The 16,773-nt window shown below is 44.9% G+C and overlaps 1 protein-coding gene across 4 annotated transcripts in view; it reads left to right on the forward strand.

The window, feature by feature from the left end:
- AKAP12 (A-kinase anchoring protein 12) overlaps window positions 1–16,004 on the forward strand; it is a 99,286-nt gene extending 83,282 nt beyond the window's left edge. For 2 of the 4 annotated variants that reach the window (XM_047734022.1, XM_047734024.1), the window contains 2 exons: window positions 8,477–13,460; window positions 14,122–16,004. In XM_047734022.1, the coding sequence (XP_047589978.1) occupies window positions 8,477–13,452 (4,976 nt within the window). In that variant the 3' untranslated portion in view covers window positions 13,453–13,460; window positions 14,122–16,004. Of the gene's footprint in view, window positions 1–3,805; window positions 3,927–8,476; window positions 13,463–14,121 lie in introns of those variants that run through there. The other 2 variants (XM_047734025.1, XM_047734023.1) reach the window with 2 other exon arrangements.
- The last annotated feature ends 769 nt before the right edge of the window (window positions 16,005–16,773 follow it).

Genomic DNA, 16,773 nt, shown 5'->3' on the forward strand with positions numbered 1-16,773 from the left:
GTCATTCCCAGTTTTCCGAATTTGAAGAATCTCCTGCAGTTTATAAAGATCATTTTGGAGTTGGCAAAAAAATAATTAAAATGAAATAGTTCTATTCTAAAGAAGACAATGAAGAAAAAAATTAGAGTTTTTGTTTTATCTTAACAACAAACGGATACTTACTCCTAACAAGCCTTTGCAAAGGTGACCTATGTTTTAGGCGAAGACGCTAAGAACAGAAACTTCAGGAAATTGGCCCAAGGGCCCAGTGCTAGATGTGGTGCAGCTGAAACCAAATCTGTCTCCAGAACTTTGGCTCTTTTAATTTCCCCCCTCCCTGAATTTGGGAGAGAGTAATTTCTCTGTTAATACCTTGATAAAACATTATGGTCTATGCTGTGAGGTCAGGATCCAATGTCTTCTATGACTGCCACCCTCTCTCCTTTTGTTGTTTTCTGTATTATTAGTTATCTGCACCTGTTGATTCTGCTGAGTGTTTCTTAATTGAAGTATAACTACGTTATATTAGTTTCAGGTGTATAACATAGCGAGCTAACAGCTCTGTACGTTACTTACTGTTCACCACGTGGTGTCGTCCCCGTCTATCACCATACATTTCCTGTGATGTACTTTGAATTTCCATGATTATTTTATAACTGGAATTTTGTACCTCTTAGTCACTTTTATCTGTTTCACATATCTCTGGGTGTTTTTTTTTTTTTTAAACAGTGTCTTTTTTTTTTTTTTTAAACAGTGTCTTTGAACTTAGAGAAAGTTGCAAAAATAAAACACAAGTACAGGAGACATCTATATATCATTTAACCAGATTCCTGTATTGTTAGTATTGTATTTCATTCGCTTCCTTATTTACTTTTCCTTTGTGGTGGAAAACAAAATAAAACCAAAAACCAGCATACAGGTTCCTGTCAGCCCTTGTATGGGCAGGAGATAGGAATTTGTCTGAAGCTGTTGAGGGTTCAGTTATCCACGTCATTTATTCCCAAGTATTAAGTGTCTGTTTCCTAAGAAGAGATATATTCTCTTTTATAACTGTAGTTCCACATCCGTGTCCTGTATTGACATCATTACAGTCATTATGTAGAATCTATCATCCTTGTTCGAATTTCGTCAACTAATCTAAAAGTGTCCATTTTAGCATTTCTTACCTTGCACTGTGAGATCCCTCCGTGGATCAGTATTATGTGTTAAATCCATTAGCTTCTTTAATTTCTGTACTCCTTGTCTTTTAAGACATTGACATGTTGGAAGCCTATAGCTCTCCTCTCCCCATTTCCACTGCATTCCTTTGTGTTTATTTCCTTTATCATGTTAGGTTATGTATTCTTAGCCACAGATGCTGCTGTGTCCCTTGTGAAGGTTTTACATGCGATGTGCATCTGGCCCTAATGGAAGTTGGTGTTAAGTTTTTGCCCTGTCTCCCCACCCTTACAGCTAGTGAGCACGTAAATACCCTGCCCGCTCTGTCTCCCATCCCCCACTTAGTGCCCATAGATCATAGCCTCACCCAGTTTTTACCATAATGGTTGGAAATGGTGATTGAGTGATCTTTTGACTCTCAGTGAGTGGGTGGGTAGGATATATATGTTCTTTCTTTTTTTTAATGGCATGACTATAACCATCAAAAACAGCGTTTTTACACTGAAATACAATTTTTTAAAAAAGATTTTATTTATTTATTTGACACAGAGAGAGACCACAAGTAGGCAGAGAGAGAGGGGGAAGCAGGCTCCCCACCGAGCAGAGAGCCCGATGCGGGGCTCGATCCCAGGACCCTGGGATCACGACCTGAGCCAAAGGCAGAGGCTTAGCCCACTGAGCCACCCAGGCGCCCCGAAATAGAATTTTAAGTGCTGTTTACAGCAGACGTAATGGCAGTTTTTCCATCTAAGCATGGGAGTAGACATGTCTCAATACTTTTTCTTGTCATAAGTGGCAGTTACAAATTATAAAATGTTAAAATTTTTGGAAGATAAGCATAGCACTTCGAAAGTGTATGGAATTTTTCTTTTAAAAAGACTGACTTTGTTTTGTTCCTATTTAATGCTCCCCCTTCAGCCTTTGGCCCACCAGAAATGCCACACCCCTACTATGACACTGGCCAAGTCATGAGACCATTTAAAGAAAATAGTCTGTATTTTTTAGAACAGTTTTAGGTTCATAGCAAAAATGACTGGGAAGTACAGAGTTCTCTATGCCTCCTTGCCACCCTGCCATGCATAGTGTCTCCTATCAAATTTCACGCCAGAGTGGTGAATTTACTATTTTTGATGAAGCTACATTGGCATCATTACCACCTATTAAGTCCATAGTTGATACTAGGGTTCACTCTTGGTGGTGTACATTCTGTGGGTTTTGAATAAATGATATAATAATCATATGTATCTACCCTGAGAGTATCATAGGGTATAGTTGTCTCTTGAACATCATGGGGTTAGGGACCTACTGGTTAAAAATCCAAATGCAAGGTTTGACTCCTGCAAAACTTAACCCTACTATTAGCCTGCGGTTGACTAGAAGGCTTACTGATAATATAAGTAGTTGATTAACATACTTGTGTGTTATATATATATGATCCACTCTATTCTTATAATAAAGTAAGCTAGAAAAAGATTATTATTATTAAGGAAATCATAAGAGAAAATACACTTACACAGTATTGTGCTGTATTTATTGAAAAAAATCCATGGATAAGGGGCCCCACATGGTTCAAACCCATGTTGGAGGGTTCACTGGTTTTACTGCCACAAAATCTTTTTTTTTAAAAGATTTTATTTATTTATTTGACAGAGAGAGATCACAAGTAGACAGAGAGTACTGCCACAAAATCTTAACATGCTCTGTGTGTTCATCCTTCCCTCCCCTGATCCTTTGGCAGTACTGATTTTTTTTGGGGGGGGGGTCCTCTAGTTTTGCATTTTCCAGAATGTCATATGGTTGGAATTATACAGTATGTAACCTTTCCAGATAGGCTTCCTTCACCCGGTGATAATGCATGTAAGGGTCTTCTGTATCTTTGGGTGGCTTTTTGCTAGTTCATTTCTTTCTAGCCCTGAATGATGTTATAACATTTTCTGGATGTACCATAGTTTATTCATCCATTCATATAATGAACATCTTGAGGTTGTTCCCAAGTGTGTGCAGTTATGAATAAAGCCATAAACATCCATATGCGGGTTTTTGTGTAGACGTGTTTTCAGCTCCCTCGGGAGAGGTACCAAGGAGCAGGTTGCAGTATCATGGTAAGAAAATATTTAGTTCTGTGGAAAACTGCCAAACTCTCTTCAAAAGTGGTTGTACCATTTTGCAAGAACCATATAATATTTGAAGTTCATTTATTCCCCAGTTGGGAGGACAAAGTGAATTCTTCCTTCAAGCCCAAGGCGTTGTGACTCTGAATGAGTTCTGTAATGGGAACGTGCACGAGGCACACAGTTCTTGTTCTTAAACTCAAGATATTTAAGTTCTTACAACCAAACGACGAACCATGCTGTGGGCAGGATCCCGCTATCCCTTTGGCCATCACTATGCATTGCGATTTTGGAGTTGACTGCCTAAAAGTTCAGATCAGAGAGGCAGCTCAGAAATCCAACAGTATTGAGGTCTAGCAGTCTGCCAGTCATTTAGCCATGAGGATTTTCAGAGTTTGAGTGCACTTACATTTGAAGAGACCCATTGGGATGATGCACAGGACCCTCGGGACGTGTTCCTTGCGGGCTTGTGAGGCCAGAGCCCTGGGCGGCTGGACCACGAGGAGGCTGTGCCCTCTGTGACGCACGTGGTGGCTGGCCTCCAGGGGGCGCCCTCGTCGGCGGTATCCGTGTCCACTGCGCGATGGGGCAGCTGGGAGAAGCTTGGGCCTCCCCGGCCCCTGTAGCGCTTCTCTGCCGGGTGGCGGCGCGCGATGCCCTGGTGGAGTAACCTTTGCCGTGAGTAGCGCGCCCCCCAGCGGCGGTTTGCCCAGGGACGCGGTGGGCGGGTCGGCCTTGAGGGCCACCCACGGCACCCGGAAGGTTGTTGGACTGTACTGGCTCCTGGGGACCGCTTCGGTCATTAGAAGCTGTAGACCAGTTGGTTGACCAGTTAGGATTTAAATTTTCTCGCGATCCTATATCCCTCTTTAAAGAGATGAGTTCGAAATAATAATAATAAATTAAAAAAAAAAAAAGAGCTGAGTTCCTCGCGTAAACCGCTGTGTGTGAAGAGCCGGTGTCAGCATCGGTGGCTGGTGGGAGCGTCGCCGGCTGCTCTGTGCCGCCAGTTGGCAGCTGCTGGTTTCTGTCTCTCTCGTTGTGACTGTAAACATTCCAGTCATCCCAGAATTGAAGAAAAAGTGTTTCCGATTGAAACCGATCTGGGAGCATGGAGGGAAAAGAGGGAGGGAAATGGTGTGTATTAACACCTGTTTTCTCCCCCTGTGTTAGCAATTGTCTCAGCATTTATTTTCCAGGGAAGCTTAGAAAGGTTAGTTAATGAGTGTCTGTTTTTCTCTCATGCCTGCTGGCAGGAAATTTAATTGATATCTGTGTACGTTTTCAGTAAAATTGTACTAGTGTGGAGTGTATCATTGGGGTTTGACTTTTTTCCATAGTGTAGTTTCCTTGGTATTGTGTACCTTTAAATTAAAAAGCCACATCTCCCAGCGCCTGGGTGGCTCAGTTGGTTGAGTGTCGGCCTTTGGTTCAGGTCCTGATCCCAGGGTTTCTGGGATGGGCTCTCTGCTCAGCGGGGAGCCTGTTTCTCCCTTTCCCTCCATCCACCACTCCCCCTGCTTCTGAGCTTTCTCTCCCACTCTTATCTGTCAAATAAATAGTCTTTAAAAAAAAGTTATATCTCTTGTGTTACATTAAAAGAATTCAGGGAAAGGTTTTTTTTTTTTTTTCCATGAATGTACTTTTATAATTGGGGAAATTAACAAATTTTTAAAATTATTTATTGGAGGGAGAGAGAGTATGAGCCAGAGGGAGGGCAGAGGGAGAGGGAGTGAGGATCTCAAGCAAACTGAGCCCATGAGGACCATGTTGTATATGTATTTACAAATGTATCTGTATTTCATATATGTATAGATATATTCTAAGTATTGGTGGTGGATACTGTTATAATTATTAAGCTTCATTTTATGCTGTGGGTATTAAGACCTTTTCTGGCGGCACCTGGGTGGCTCAGTGGGTTAAAGCCTGTGCCTTTGGCTCAGGTCATGATCTCAGGGTCCTGGGATTGAGCCCCACATCAGGCTCACTGCTTGGCAGGGAGCCTGCTTCCCCCCCCTCCCGCCTGCCTCTTTCTGCCTGTGATCTCTTGTCTGTCAAATAAATAAATAAATAAATAAATAAAATCTTAAAAAAAAAAAAAAGACCTTTTCTGTGTCCATTTTAATTGACTTTGATTTATAGAAGTGAAGCTAAAATATATCAGAGGATGCCTGGGTGGCTCGGTTGGGCATCCAGCTCTTGATTTGGGCTCAGGTTGTGGTCTTGGGTTAGTAGGATTAAGCCTCACCTTGGGTCATGTGCTCTGTGGGAAGTCTGAGATCATTCCCTCCTCTTCTCCTCCCCACCTGCTCTGTTCACTTGCTCTCTCTCTCTTAAGAAAGAAATCTTTCAAAAATATTAAAAAAAAATTTTTTTTAAATCACATTTCTACTCCCCAGAGATCATGTGAGGGGTGTGTGTTTGCTGGGGTGGGGGCTTTGGTAAGTGGGGGGGGGGGTAAACCAAAACGGAATCACACTATATATACTGTATGATAATCTGCCTTTTTTTTTTTTTTGAAGTCAAACTTCAGCTCTTCTTTTCAGGAAAGAAGATTCATCCTAAATCATAGTTATGTTTTCCTAAAAAAGCCAAAAATCTCCTTTGGCTAGTTTGCCATCACCGATAACCAATCTAGGACCGTGCCCAGTAGGTCTTACTGTTATGCTTCTTAAGTTTATTAATTTAGCACGGTATCTCCCTTCTCACATTGATTTTGCTTGTTTAAACCCTCAATGATTTTTTAAATTTCAAAACTATAGACAAACAGAATAAAGTCATATACACGTGACCTAATTCAGCAGTTATGTAGAGTCTAGCACAGTCTCTCTCCTTCCCGCCCTCACCCTCAGTCTCTCTCCTTAAACTGTTTGAAAGTTGCTTGCAGACAGTCTACTTGGGTTTTCGTTTGACTGTCGTACATTGTGACATTGACATAGCTGCCAAGCTAGTTGTTGTACTGAATATCCTTCATTGATTCGTCTGCTCGTTTCCTCACAGTTAAGATTCCATTAAGCATTTTTGGCAGGAGTACTGTAAGTGATTTATTGGCCTTCTCAGTGCCTCACATCAGAAAGCACAATGATAGTTTTGTTCCGTTAGTGGGGATGTTTAAGGTGGTACTTGCAGATACCTCCACTCTAAAGGCAGGCTTTCCTTTTGATCTGTGTGTCGATACTCTAAAACTGTAGGTTTCCTGACAACCTTTCACCCAATGGTTTTAGCATTTCTGGATTTCTGACTGAAGGAGTTACTACAAAGATACTGGCAAAGAGCAGTTTTCTTAATCTGATGACAGACAACTAAGCTTTTTCAAATAACATGACCGTTTAAGCTGCTGCAAATCAGATAATTTCCTTACTCTGCGTTCAAGTCCTTTCTATAAAAACTTCTCCCCTAACTCCTGTCTTTTTGTTTTGCTTCTGAATGGCTGTTTTTTTTTTTTTAAGAAAAATACTTTATTTATTTGACAGAGAGAGCGATCACAAGCAGGCAGAGAGGCAGGCAGAGAGAAAGAGGGAAGCAGGCTCCCTGCTGAGCAGAGATGCGGGACTCGATCCCAGGACCCTGAGATCATGACCTGAGCAGAAGGCAGAGGCTTTAACCCACTGAGCCACCCACACGCCCCTTCCCTAATTTTCTACACTGAGTATGTGTTACTCTTTTTTTTTTTTAAGATTTAATTTATTTGACAGACAGAGATAACAAGTAGGCAGGGAGAGAGAGAGAGAGAAGCAGGCTCCCTGCTGAGCAGAGAGCTGGATTCGGGGCTCAATCCCAGGACCCTGAGATCATGACCTGAGCTGAAGGCAGAGGCTTAACCCACTGAGCCACCCAGGCGCCTCTGAATGGCTGGTTTTAATGGTGATATGACTAGTTCCAAATTTATTCAGTCACAGCTGCATTCAAAACAGTAAAACTTCTTGTAACCACACTTGGCCATGAAAATGGTGTTGTGTATTATTTTATATTGAACATAATGAGAAATGATTTTTTACTTTATTCTGAGCAGTGGAAAAGTTCAGTTCGGTTGACCCAGCTGATGAACTGAACTCTAAAACATGACTTTTCCTCCCCAAAGAACTAAAAGAAAATCTACTTATGTTAATTTCATGTAAGTGGATCATACTGGATGAAGGACGCAAGTACATCTTCAAAGACTATAATGCTCAACATTTTCACGGCCAAACAGCTGTTTACCATGGTCTGGAAGGAGCCTGTGTAATCGGCTATAAAAACAAACATTTTTGTTAACTCATCCTTAACAATGTGAATCTTGATGTGGTAGAATTTTGAAATTCTAATGAGTGACTGTAGATCAAAGTGGAAATTATGTCTAAATTTATTATTGATTGGCACTTTTCATGAAGAAGTATTCCCTGTTCCCTATTTTACTTTTTTAGTATCACTCGTGATTCATGGATTCTTTTCTCGTTCAGTGTTTTGTACCCCATCCTTGTCATCATCTTCCTTATGCTTCAGTGTTTGTCCAGCAGGAGACCCCTTCAAGCTGACTGCTGTGTCCTTCTGTTACACCTCTCAGCTTGTGAGCACCACCTTTCCTTCTTTTTATTTTATTTTATTTTGTTTTTTATTTGAGTTTGGTTGACCCACATTACTTTAGCTTTGGGTGTACAACACAACGATTTTTCACATTCTGTGTTACATTATTGAGCACCTTCCATCTGTCACGTTAAATCGTTCCTTGCACTTGCCCTTCCCCAGTCTGGAATTTCCCCATGCAGCTCTCAGTCCATTTTGGGGGACTTGTTAAGAGGGACTGCCAGCTAGTTGTCACATAGAATACCTCTCCTTTAGATTTGTCTAGATTCTTTTGTTGCCATTTAGCTTATTTTTCTAAAATGGGTTGGATTCTAGGTCGTGGGTGTGATGATTGATCCATTTTCCGTTGCAACAGAATCTGCTTGTCCCGCTTTAATGATGTTGCAGCTACTTATATGTAACTAGTATTCTGGTACTTGGGTGTGTAAACATCGCTTTCACAGGGAACAGAAGGAGCAGGGTAGTATCTTTAAACCTGAATTTTTAAAGGTCATTTGAAAGAAGCAGATACTGCCTCATGGACTGAGATTTACAAATACTGAGAAGACTATCATGAAATTGCCTGAGATTAAAGAAAGTATTACTTGGTTATGTTTTTTAAACATGTATAATTTTTCTGAACTGTAATAATTTTATTCTTCTCCACTACTCTCTTTCTTCTGTAGTTGGACAGAGAGAGTCTGAAGATGTGAATGAAAGAGCCTCAGATAAGGCGATGGCTGCTGGCTCCATGGTCACTCAAGACCTAGCAAAGGATGGGCAGGAGGAAATGCCTGAAATCATCGACCAGATTCCTTCTTCAGAAAGCAATTTAGAAGAACTGATACAACCTACTGATGCCCAGGCTAATGATGTTGGATTTAAGAAGGTGTTTAAGTTTGTTGGCTTTAAATTCACTGTCAAAAAGGATAAGACCGAGAAGTCCGACACTGTTCAGCTACTCACTGTCAAAAAAGATGAAGGGGAAGGATCAGGAGCCGCAGACGGGGCTGGTGACCACCAGGAACCCAGCCAGGAGACCGGAGAGGCAACCGCCAAAGACCGTGAACTAAAACAATCCACGGAGAAACCCGACGAAACCCTTAAGCATGAGCCAAGCAACACAGAGATTTCTCTCCAGGCTGAGTCTGGTCAAGCAGCAGAGGAAGGCAGAGAGGACGGGGAAGATAAACAAAAAGAACCCACCAAATCTCCTGAGTCACCAGCTAGTCCGGCGGCCAGCGAAACAGCGTCACCCTTCAGAAAGTTCTTCACACAAGGCTGGGCTGGCTGGAGAAAAAAGACCAGTTTCAGGAAGCCGAAGGAGGAGGAGCTGGAAGCTTCAGAGAAGAAAAAGGACCAAGAGCCCGAAAAAGGAGACTCGCAGGAACAGGAAAAGAGAGAAGATAACTCCGAGAAAGTGGCAGCTTCCGAGCAAGAGTGCCCCCAGGAGATCGCCGAGAGCGTTGACGCTGCCAGACTGTCTGCGGAATTTGAAAAAGTCGAGCTGCCCTCTGAAGATCAAGTGCAGGGAGCGCCCGAAGAGAGACCCGCCCCTTTAGCCACAGAAGTATTTGATGATAAGGTAGAGATTGTTGCCGAAGTCCACGTTAGGATGCCAGAGAAGAAGACAGAGGAGGAGAAGGCTGAGGGAGAAGAAGCAGTGGAGCCCCTGCCCTCTGAGAGAGGGGTAGAATCCCAGGCTGAGCTCGAGAAAGCCGAGCCTCCTGAGGAGCCAAGGAAGATGAAAGAAGTGTGCACCCCCGGAGGGGACCACCCCCAGCCGGCTGACCTGAGCCCCGAGGAGAAAGTGCTCTCTGCACACCCGGAGGGCGTCGTGAGTGAGGCAGACATGCTGTCCTCCCAAGAGAGAATGAAAGTTCAAGGAAGCCCTTTAAAGAAACTTTTTACCAGCACTGGCTTAAAAAAGCTTTCTGGAAAGAAACAGAAAGGGAAGAGAGGAGGAGGAGGGGATGAAGAGTTGGGGGAGCACCACCAGGTCGCAGCAGAGTCTCCGGACAGTGCAGATGAACAGAAGGGCGAGAGCTCTGCCTCGTCCCCAGAGGAACCAGAGGAGATCGTGTGTCTAGAGAAAAGCCTCGGGGACGCACAGCAGGAGGGGGAGGCTGAGGAAGGGACTACCTCCGACGGGGAGAAGAAGAGAGAAGGTGTTACTCCCTGGGCATCTTTCAAAAAGATGGTGACGCCCAAGAAACGTGTCAGGAGGCTTTCTGAAAGTGACAAAGAAGATGAGTTGGAGAAAGTCAAAAGCGCCACCTTGTCCTCCACGGAGAGCGCGGCCTCTGAGATGCAGGAGGAAGCCAAGGGAAGTGGAGAAGAACAGAAGCCAGAAGAACCCAAGCGCAGGGTTGATACCTCAGTATCTTGGGAAGCTTTGATTTGTGTGGGATCATCCAAGAAAAGAGCGAGAAAAGCATCATCTTCCGATGATGAAGGGGAACCGAAAACGATGGGAGGAGACGGCCAGAAACCGGATGATGCAGGAAAAGACAAAGAAACTGGACCGGACGCTGCGCTTCTCGGTTCTCAGGAACAGGATCAAGGGCCAGGCAGCCCCTCACCTGAGCAAGCGGGTAGCCCCACCGAAGGAGAGGGGGTTTCCACCTGGGAGTCCTTTAAAAGATTAGTCACTCCAAGGAAAAAATCGAAGTCAAAACTGGAAGAGAAAAGCGAAGATGCTGTACCTGGGTCTGTTGTAGAACATTCTGCGTCAGATGCTGAACCTGGGAAAGAGGAGTCTTGGGTTTCCATTAAGAAATTTATTCCCGGACGAAGGAAGAAAAGGTCAGACGGGAAAGCGGAACACGCCACTGCTGAGGATGCGGGGCCGCCAGAGGTCAACGAAGATGACTCTGATGTCCCGGCCGTGGTGCCTCTGTCTGAGTATGATGCGGTGGAAAGGGAGAAAATCGAAGCTCAGCAAGCCCAAAAAAGTGAGGAGAAGCCCGAGCAGCAGGTAGCTGTTGCTGTGTTGGAGGAGCTCAGTACGAATCTGGTTCATGGCGTGAAGGTGACTGTCCTCGACGGGGCAAGGGCTGTTAGCAGTGTCGAAGAGAGGTCGCCGTCTTGGATATCCACTTCGGTGACAGAACCTCTTGAAGAAACAGAAGAGGAAGCCAGACCCCTAACTGGAGAGGTACTTGAAGGAGAGATCCTTGCAAAAGAAACCTCCGTTGTTACCAAAACTCTGCCAGAGGGCCAAGATGCCACGGATGACACGGTTGTGAGCGAGGCGGAATTAACTTCGGAGGCCGTGACGGCTGCAGAAGGTGCGGAGGCATTTTGTGCTACAGAAGCCGCAGAAGCATCTGGGGCTGAAGAGACCGCTGACATGGTCTCAGCTGTTTCTCAGCTCACCGACTCTCCAGAAACCACAGAGGAAGCAACACCTGTTCAGGAGGTGGAGGGCAGTGTGCCAGACCTGGAAGACCAAGAGAGGCGGACTCAAGAAGTCCTGCGGGCAGTTGCGGAGAAAGTTCAAGAAGGATCACCGCTGCCTGATACCAGGGGGTCAGAAGACATGATTCAGACAGCACGGGATGTAGGAGCCAAAATACTGGAGAAGCTGGATGGAGCCGAAGAGGATGCTCCAGGGCTAGACTTGAAGAAAGAGGCAGATGCAGTGTTGGAAGTGAAGGCACAGGAAGCTAAAGCTGAGACTTTGACACAAGCCGAAGTAGTCATCCAGGCCACCCCAGAAGGCTTTGAGAAAGTTCCTGTAGTCACAGACAGTGTGGACTCCAGTGAGCCTAGAACCACTTGTCAAGCTGAAACCTTGGTTGGGGTAAAATCAGAATTGATTCTGGAACAGGCTGTTGCTCCTGACTCCACTGAAACCCTTACAGACAGCGAGACCAACGGAAGCACCCCAGTAGCAGATCTCGAAGCTCTCCCTGTGACACAGCAAGAGCAGATCCTGGAGATGCGCGAAGATTCCCAGGTCCCAGAAGCAGAAGCAGTTTCTGTCCCCAAACAGCTGCCTCCAACACCTGCTAGTTTTCCATCCCAGGAAGAAATTAAAGGACTTTCAGAAACGGAAGAGGTTCTAGAACATATGGACAAAGAGGTACCGGTGGAAACCGTACCCATTCTTTCAAAGATGGATGTGATTGAAGAGGAAGGTCAATTTACCGGTGGGGAGAGCAGAGAGAAACCGCTTCTCGAAGGCCCTGTCACAGGTGCAGACCTCGAGACTACCAGGAGTCAGGAAACAAGTGAAGTTGTCTTTGAAGATGAAGCTCCTAAAGAATCTGAATTTCAGAAGGATGACGACACCGAAATCCACAGTCCTACACCATCTCCCACCCCAGCGGGGGGAGAGATGGAAGTTCAAGGAGAAAGGGAGGAGACGGAAGCAGAGCCAGCTCAAGACCCCGAAGAGGAACTAGAGCAAAAACCAGCTGTGACCACATCTGAGGAGCTTCGTAAGCACCTGGGGCAGACAGACGGCGTGGCCGGCCTCCAGGGGGAAGAGGAGGTTACCGCTTGGGAAGGTTCTCCCCGGCCAGTGCAGGAGGAAGCGGTACGCACAGAAGTTCAAGTCCAGACCCCAGAGGCGTCATTAACTCCAGCGGCTGCAGCAGTGGAGGAGAAGGTCTTAGAAGAAACTGTCAAGATTTTAGAAACCACGGAAACTCAGGAATCTGCAGACGCACAGTTAGTACCAGAGGACGAATCCTCCAAAAAAGATGAGGACTTGACCGCCCGGCCAGAGGACATCAAGGTGCCCACAGGGACTGAGGCTCAGCCAGACTCCACACCCGTGACCACAGCTGCTGCCCCTGAAGGAGGCATCGGTGCTGACCTGGAAGGAGAGAAAACCCCACCCCGGAGACCGTCCCCAGAGGAAGAGGACGCGCCCACTGCTGGTCCGGAAGTCCAAGGGAGTAAAACAAGAAAGGAAGATGGAAAGGCTGAAACCGAGATTTCTAAACTTGAGACCGAGAGCAGTAAACTTGTACAAAATGTAATCCAGACCGTTGTTGATCAGTTAGTGAGCACGGAAGAAACAGCCGCTGATTTGCAGACACAGGCCCTGCCGATGATCGCCGACGCCCCGGAGGGGAGGGCGCACCCTGAGACCGAAGAAGGGGAGCCGCAGGCCACTGCACGGGATGGAACTCGAGCTGTGGTGGCCAAAGGAGAAGCCACGCTCACCGCCGGGGAACAGACCCGTTCCGACGTGTGCGAAGCTGTGAGTGAAGCTTCTGCTGAGGTGGCAAGTGCTGAGGTAGAACCTTCCAGCATAAATGACCAGCAGCTCGAAGAGGCAGTTCTCCTGTCCGAGGAAAAGAAAGAAGCAACCGGGACCGAGTCTGTTGCAGAAGATGGTGATCGTGCCGGCTTAGAAGAAAGGCTAGAGGGGTCCTTCTCTGAACCCCAAGAAGATGAAAAAGGTCATGTTGTTGAGCGGGAAAACCAGCACTCAGCCCTGGAAGGTGTGGCGGCCCCAGGAGGCTTGAGCAAAGAGTCCTCAGACACAGATGGACCAACACTGAAGGAGAAGGAAGATGGCCAGGAAGTAGAATTTCCAGAAGGAAAAGTGCACAGCGAGTTAGAAGAAGAGATCAAAACCGAAATGCAGGACGACACTCAGAAACAGGAGGGAGAACCGACAAAATCCGAACCCACAGGATCCTAAAACGTCATGTAAGCAAGCTTCCTCTTCTAAAACAGTCTTTTCCTCTTTTCTTGCCATGTGATGGCAAATTTGTTATAAGGGAAACAGGAGTTTGAATCATTGTGACTGTAGGCAGAACCTTTAGTTGGGCAAAGAACAGTCAAGGAGATCCTGGTTCCCTTCCTTTTTTTCCCCTCACTGACCTGCTGCCATTCAGGGTTAACTGATGTCATGAAAACAATGAGCTCATTCTACACCCACGTGCCTGCTTTCAAAGAAAGTGAAGGGGCATGTGTGTGTGCACAAGCGTGCATGTGTGTGTGGCTCAAAGCCTTAAGAAACCGGTTGTGCTCCCATTGAATTTTTCTTTATAAGCAGAAGTTCATGGTGAGTTGCTATCCTACAGCCTGAAATTTTAGTTGATAGCTCTCAAGGAAAAAAAAAAAAATTGTTCCCCCATCAGTAGGAACAGGCATTTAAAAAATTTCCCAGTGTGTGTGATGGGCCCAAATGTTGGTGCTGGGGAGCCACAGGCCCCAAGTTTTGGGGTGGCCCAGCCTGAACCGCCACGGTCCTGACCCACTTGCTTTTTGGGGGGCGGCGCTCTGCTCTAAGGGCTTCCGCTGCTCCTGGAACGAACAAGGGAGGAGAAGACCTTGACTGACTTCGCATTCTTCCTTCCTCCTCCAGGTCCAACCCACGTGTTTGCAAGACCTGAATATGAAGATGAGCAGTAGGAGGGAGGGGATGGATGCTGCTGACGAGACTCGAGACCAGTGTTCCGGACTCAAAACCGAAGAACAGGTCCCTCGACTCAACTTTCTGGAGCCCCTGACAATCCTGAGGCTGCATCGGGAGCTAGAGCCATCTAACACTTCCTCCTCGCAGGGCCACCCCCCTCACTTTGCCCTGATACCCTGTTCCAGTGTTTCTGATTGAAGGTCCTGAATTCTTAACCTGGAATTGGAGTTGGCCAAACCTGGTTCTGCTTCTCAAACTGGAGTATCTTCCTTTATGTATTTATATGTATGTTTTAAGTAACCCTCCTTCTGTATCTATTGTATATTTTTTTTTTCTTAATGATTAAGGAAATGTGCAGGATGGTACATTTCCTTTTGTGTCGCCCAGGATAAGGCGGGCCATGCAGCCGCGGTCAAGCCTCGGGAAGTTGTGAGAACAGCTCCCTAGAGACAACATTCCTGATCAGAAGCTATAGTTCATACTTTAAAATCTACTAAGGAGTAGGGTCCGTGTTTCATACCGCTCTAAAATGGGTCACTTTCCTCTTAGGCACAGTGTGCTAAAAATAAAACACCTTTTTGGGGTGGGGAAGGGAAACATACAGAATGTTCCATTGTTACTGTGAAATTTCTTTCTAGCCCAGTGGGGTTTGGAAGGGAGTTTTGTGTTTTTTTTTTTTTTTTTCAGTAGCGGATTCACTCTAAGCCTTTTCTCTGAATTGTGGCTGTTTGGAGAGAGGAGTGTGCCGAAATCCTGAGGCAAGGTAGCGAGAAATGTTTTTCATCTTATCAAGAAAACAGTTGGCTGTTTTAAGGTTTTGATTCTATTCTTCTGTGCTGGACGACATTCGCACACAGCGTGAAGGAAAGTCAGGTTCTTGATGACTGATATTTTGGTAGGTCCTGGATTGTGTCTGTGCCATATCTGTGCCCACTCTTTAAAGGACAATGTCGCATTATGTTCATTTGGATAAACTGTGATTTGACAACCGATTTAAATAAAATATTTGCTTCACTTAGATTTGCTGGTTTTATTAGATACTAGGAAGCCTGGGGCATGTTTGTTGAGATCTAAAAGCAGCTGAGGTAGAAGTTTCCAGTGTGGTCACTACATGGTGTCACCACTGGATACTGCTCTGAGGTAATGTTCAGAGGAACTCCCAGCAGAGAGGCATTAGTGCAGGTCAACCAGGAGCTTTTGAGACGGACAGGACTGATAGAGTGCTACCATCTGGTGGTGCCTTCCTGAAAAAGTCCGTTTTCTTTCATCATTCTAGGTTTTAATGAGAAACGTCAAGAAAGAAATTTTTAAGAAGGCTTAATAGTAAAAATGCCTTGCCCAGTAGGTGATTTGAGTATTTTTTAATAATACCAAAATGATTCCTAATTTATGCCAAAATGTCAAATACTGTCCGACTTTGGCCACAGTTAGCTGTGTCGTGTTCCGCTTCTTCACACGTAGAAATGGCCTCGCCACACGAGCATCTTAAATTGCACTCAAACTCAGAACTCTGGTTTGCAAACTGAAATTATGACTGCTAGTTAATGATTTTATTCTAGATGTTCTAGAAAGACAAGTTTGGCAGAAAGAACAAAGGTTGTTAAAATTAGAAAGTAGTTGATCTTAGATCAACAAACCTGACGACCAAAAAAGGGGGGGGGCATATCATATCATGAGACACCTCATGATAACAGTGTATGACATTGTAGTTGGGAAATATTTGATCCTTTAAGGAGTTATTCTCCTATATAATAGTCATCTGAACATCGTTATGAAACTTAAAACCCCCAAATTAAAAAAAAAACCCTCTGATCTAAATAATTTTTTTGCCAACTTAGAGACTTAAAAAATCCAAGTGCTGATGTTGGTTTTTGAAGATCAACCAAGAGGCAATGGAGATGAGAGCAAGCAATCCGTAAGGGGCTCCTGATGGGTCAAACACTGACTTCATCTCTATGGCACGAGACGCTTTGCTTTGAACTGATTAAGGCTTTATGTAGTCAAGTGGTAAACTTTGATTTTTTTTTTTTTTTAAACCCCCTCCCACTCCATTCTGTTTGGGTTTGCTCTTCCCGGAGCACCCATGGCCAAGTCATTCTGGTTTTCCAGCAGCGGTTGCTTCATGACTGTGCTTTTCATACTCCTTTATCTGGATGTGCCTCAGATTATCTCTGTACGAGCTCTAGACCTATGTCTGTTAAGCAACACTTCCATTAGCTGGAGGAATGCTATTAACAGCATGACATAGAATCCTGTATTATAATTCTAAAGCTGCTGTTGATTTATGAAGTATGTTAACAGCGAAATGTAAACTGCAGAAGTTGGAGCAAGTGCCTATATTTTGCTACTTTTGGCATTACTGTAGAGCCATGTACAGTAGAACGCAATGCAAGACTTGTAAACTCTCACCACTTCTTGTAATTGGGGAATGTAAAATGTTCCCCCTCAGGTTATTTTGCTAATGGTACACCTGAGTTGCCTCTCTGTTAACACATACTGTGTTTCCCGTATTTTCCTTTGGTGTTTGGAGCTACAAATAGTCAAGGGCTGGAAATTTTAGCTTTCAGTGTAAGCTTCAAGCATAGCAAGTTTCCTTTTAAC

The sequence above is a fragment of the Lutra lutra genome, chromosome 6 (genome assembly GCF_902655055.1).
Source record: "Lutra lutra chromosome 6, mLutLut1.2, whole genome shotgun sequence".
In the NCBI taxonomy this organism is placed as follows: Eukaryota; Metazoa; Chordata; class Mammalia; order Carnivora; family Mustelidae; genus Lutra; species Lutra lutra.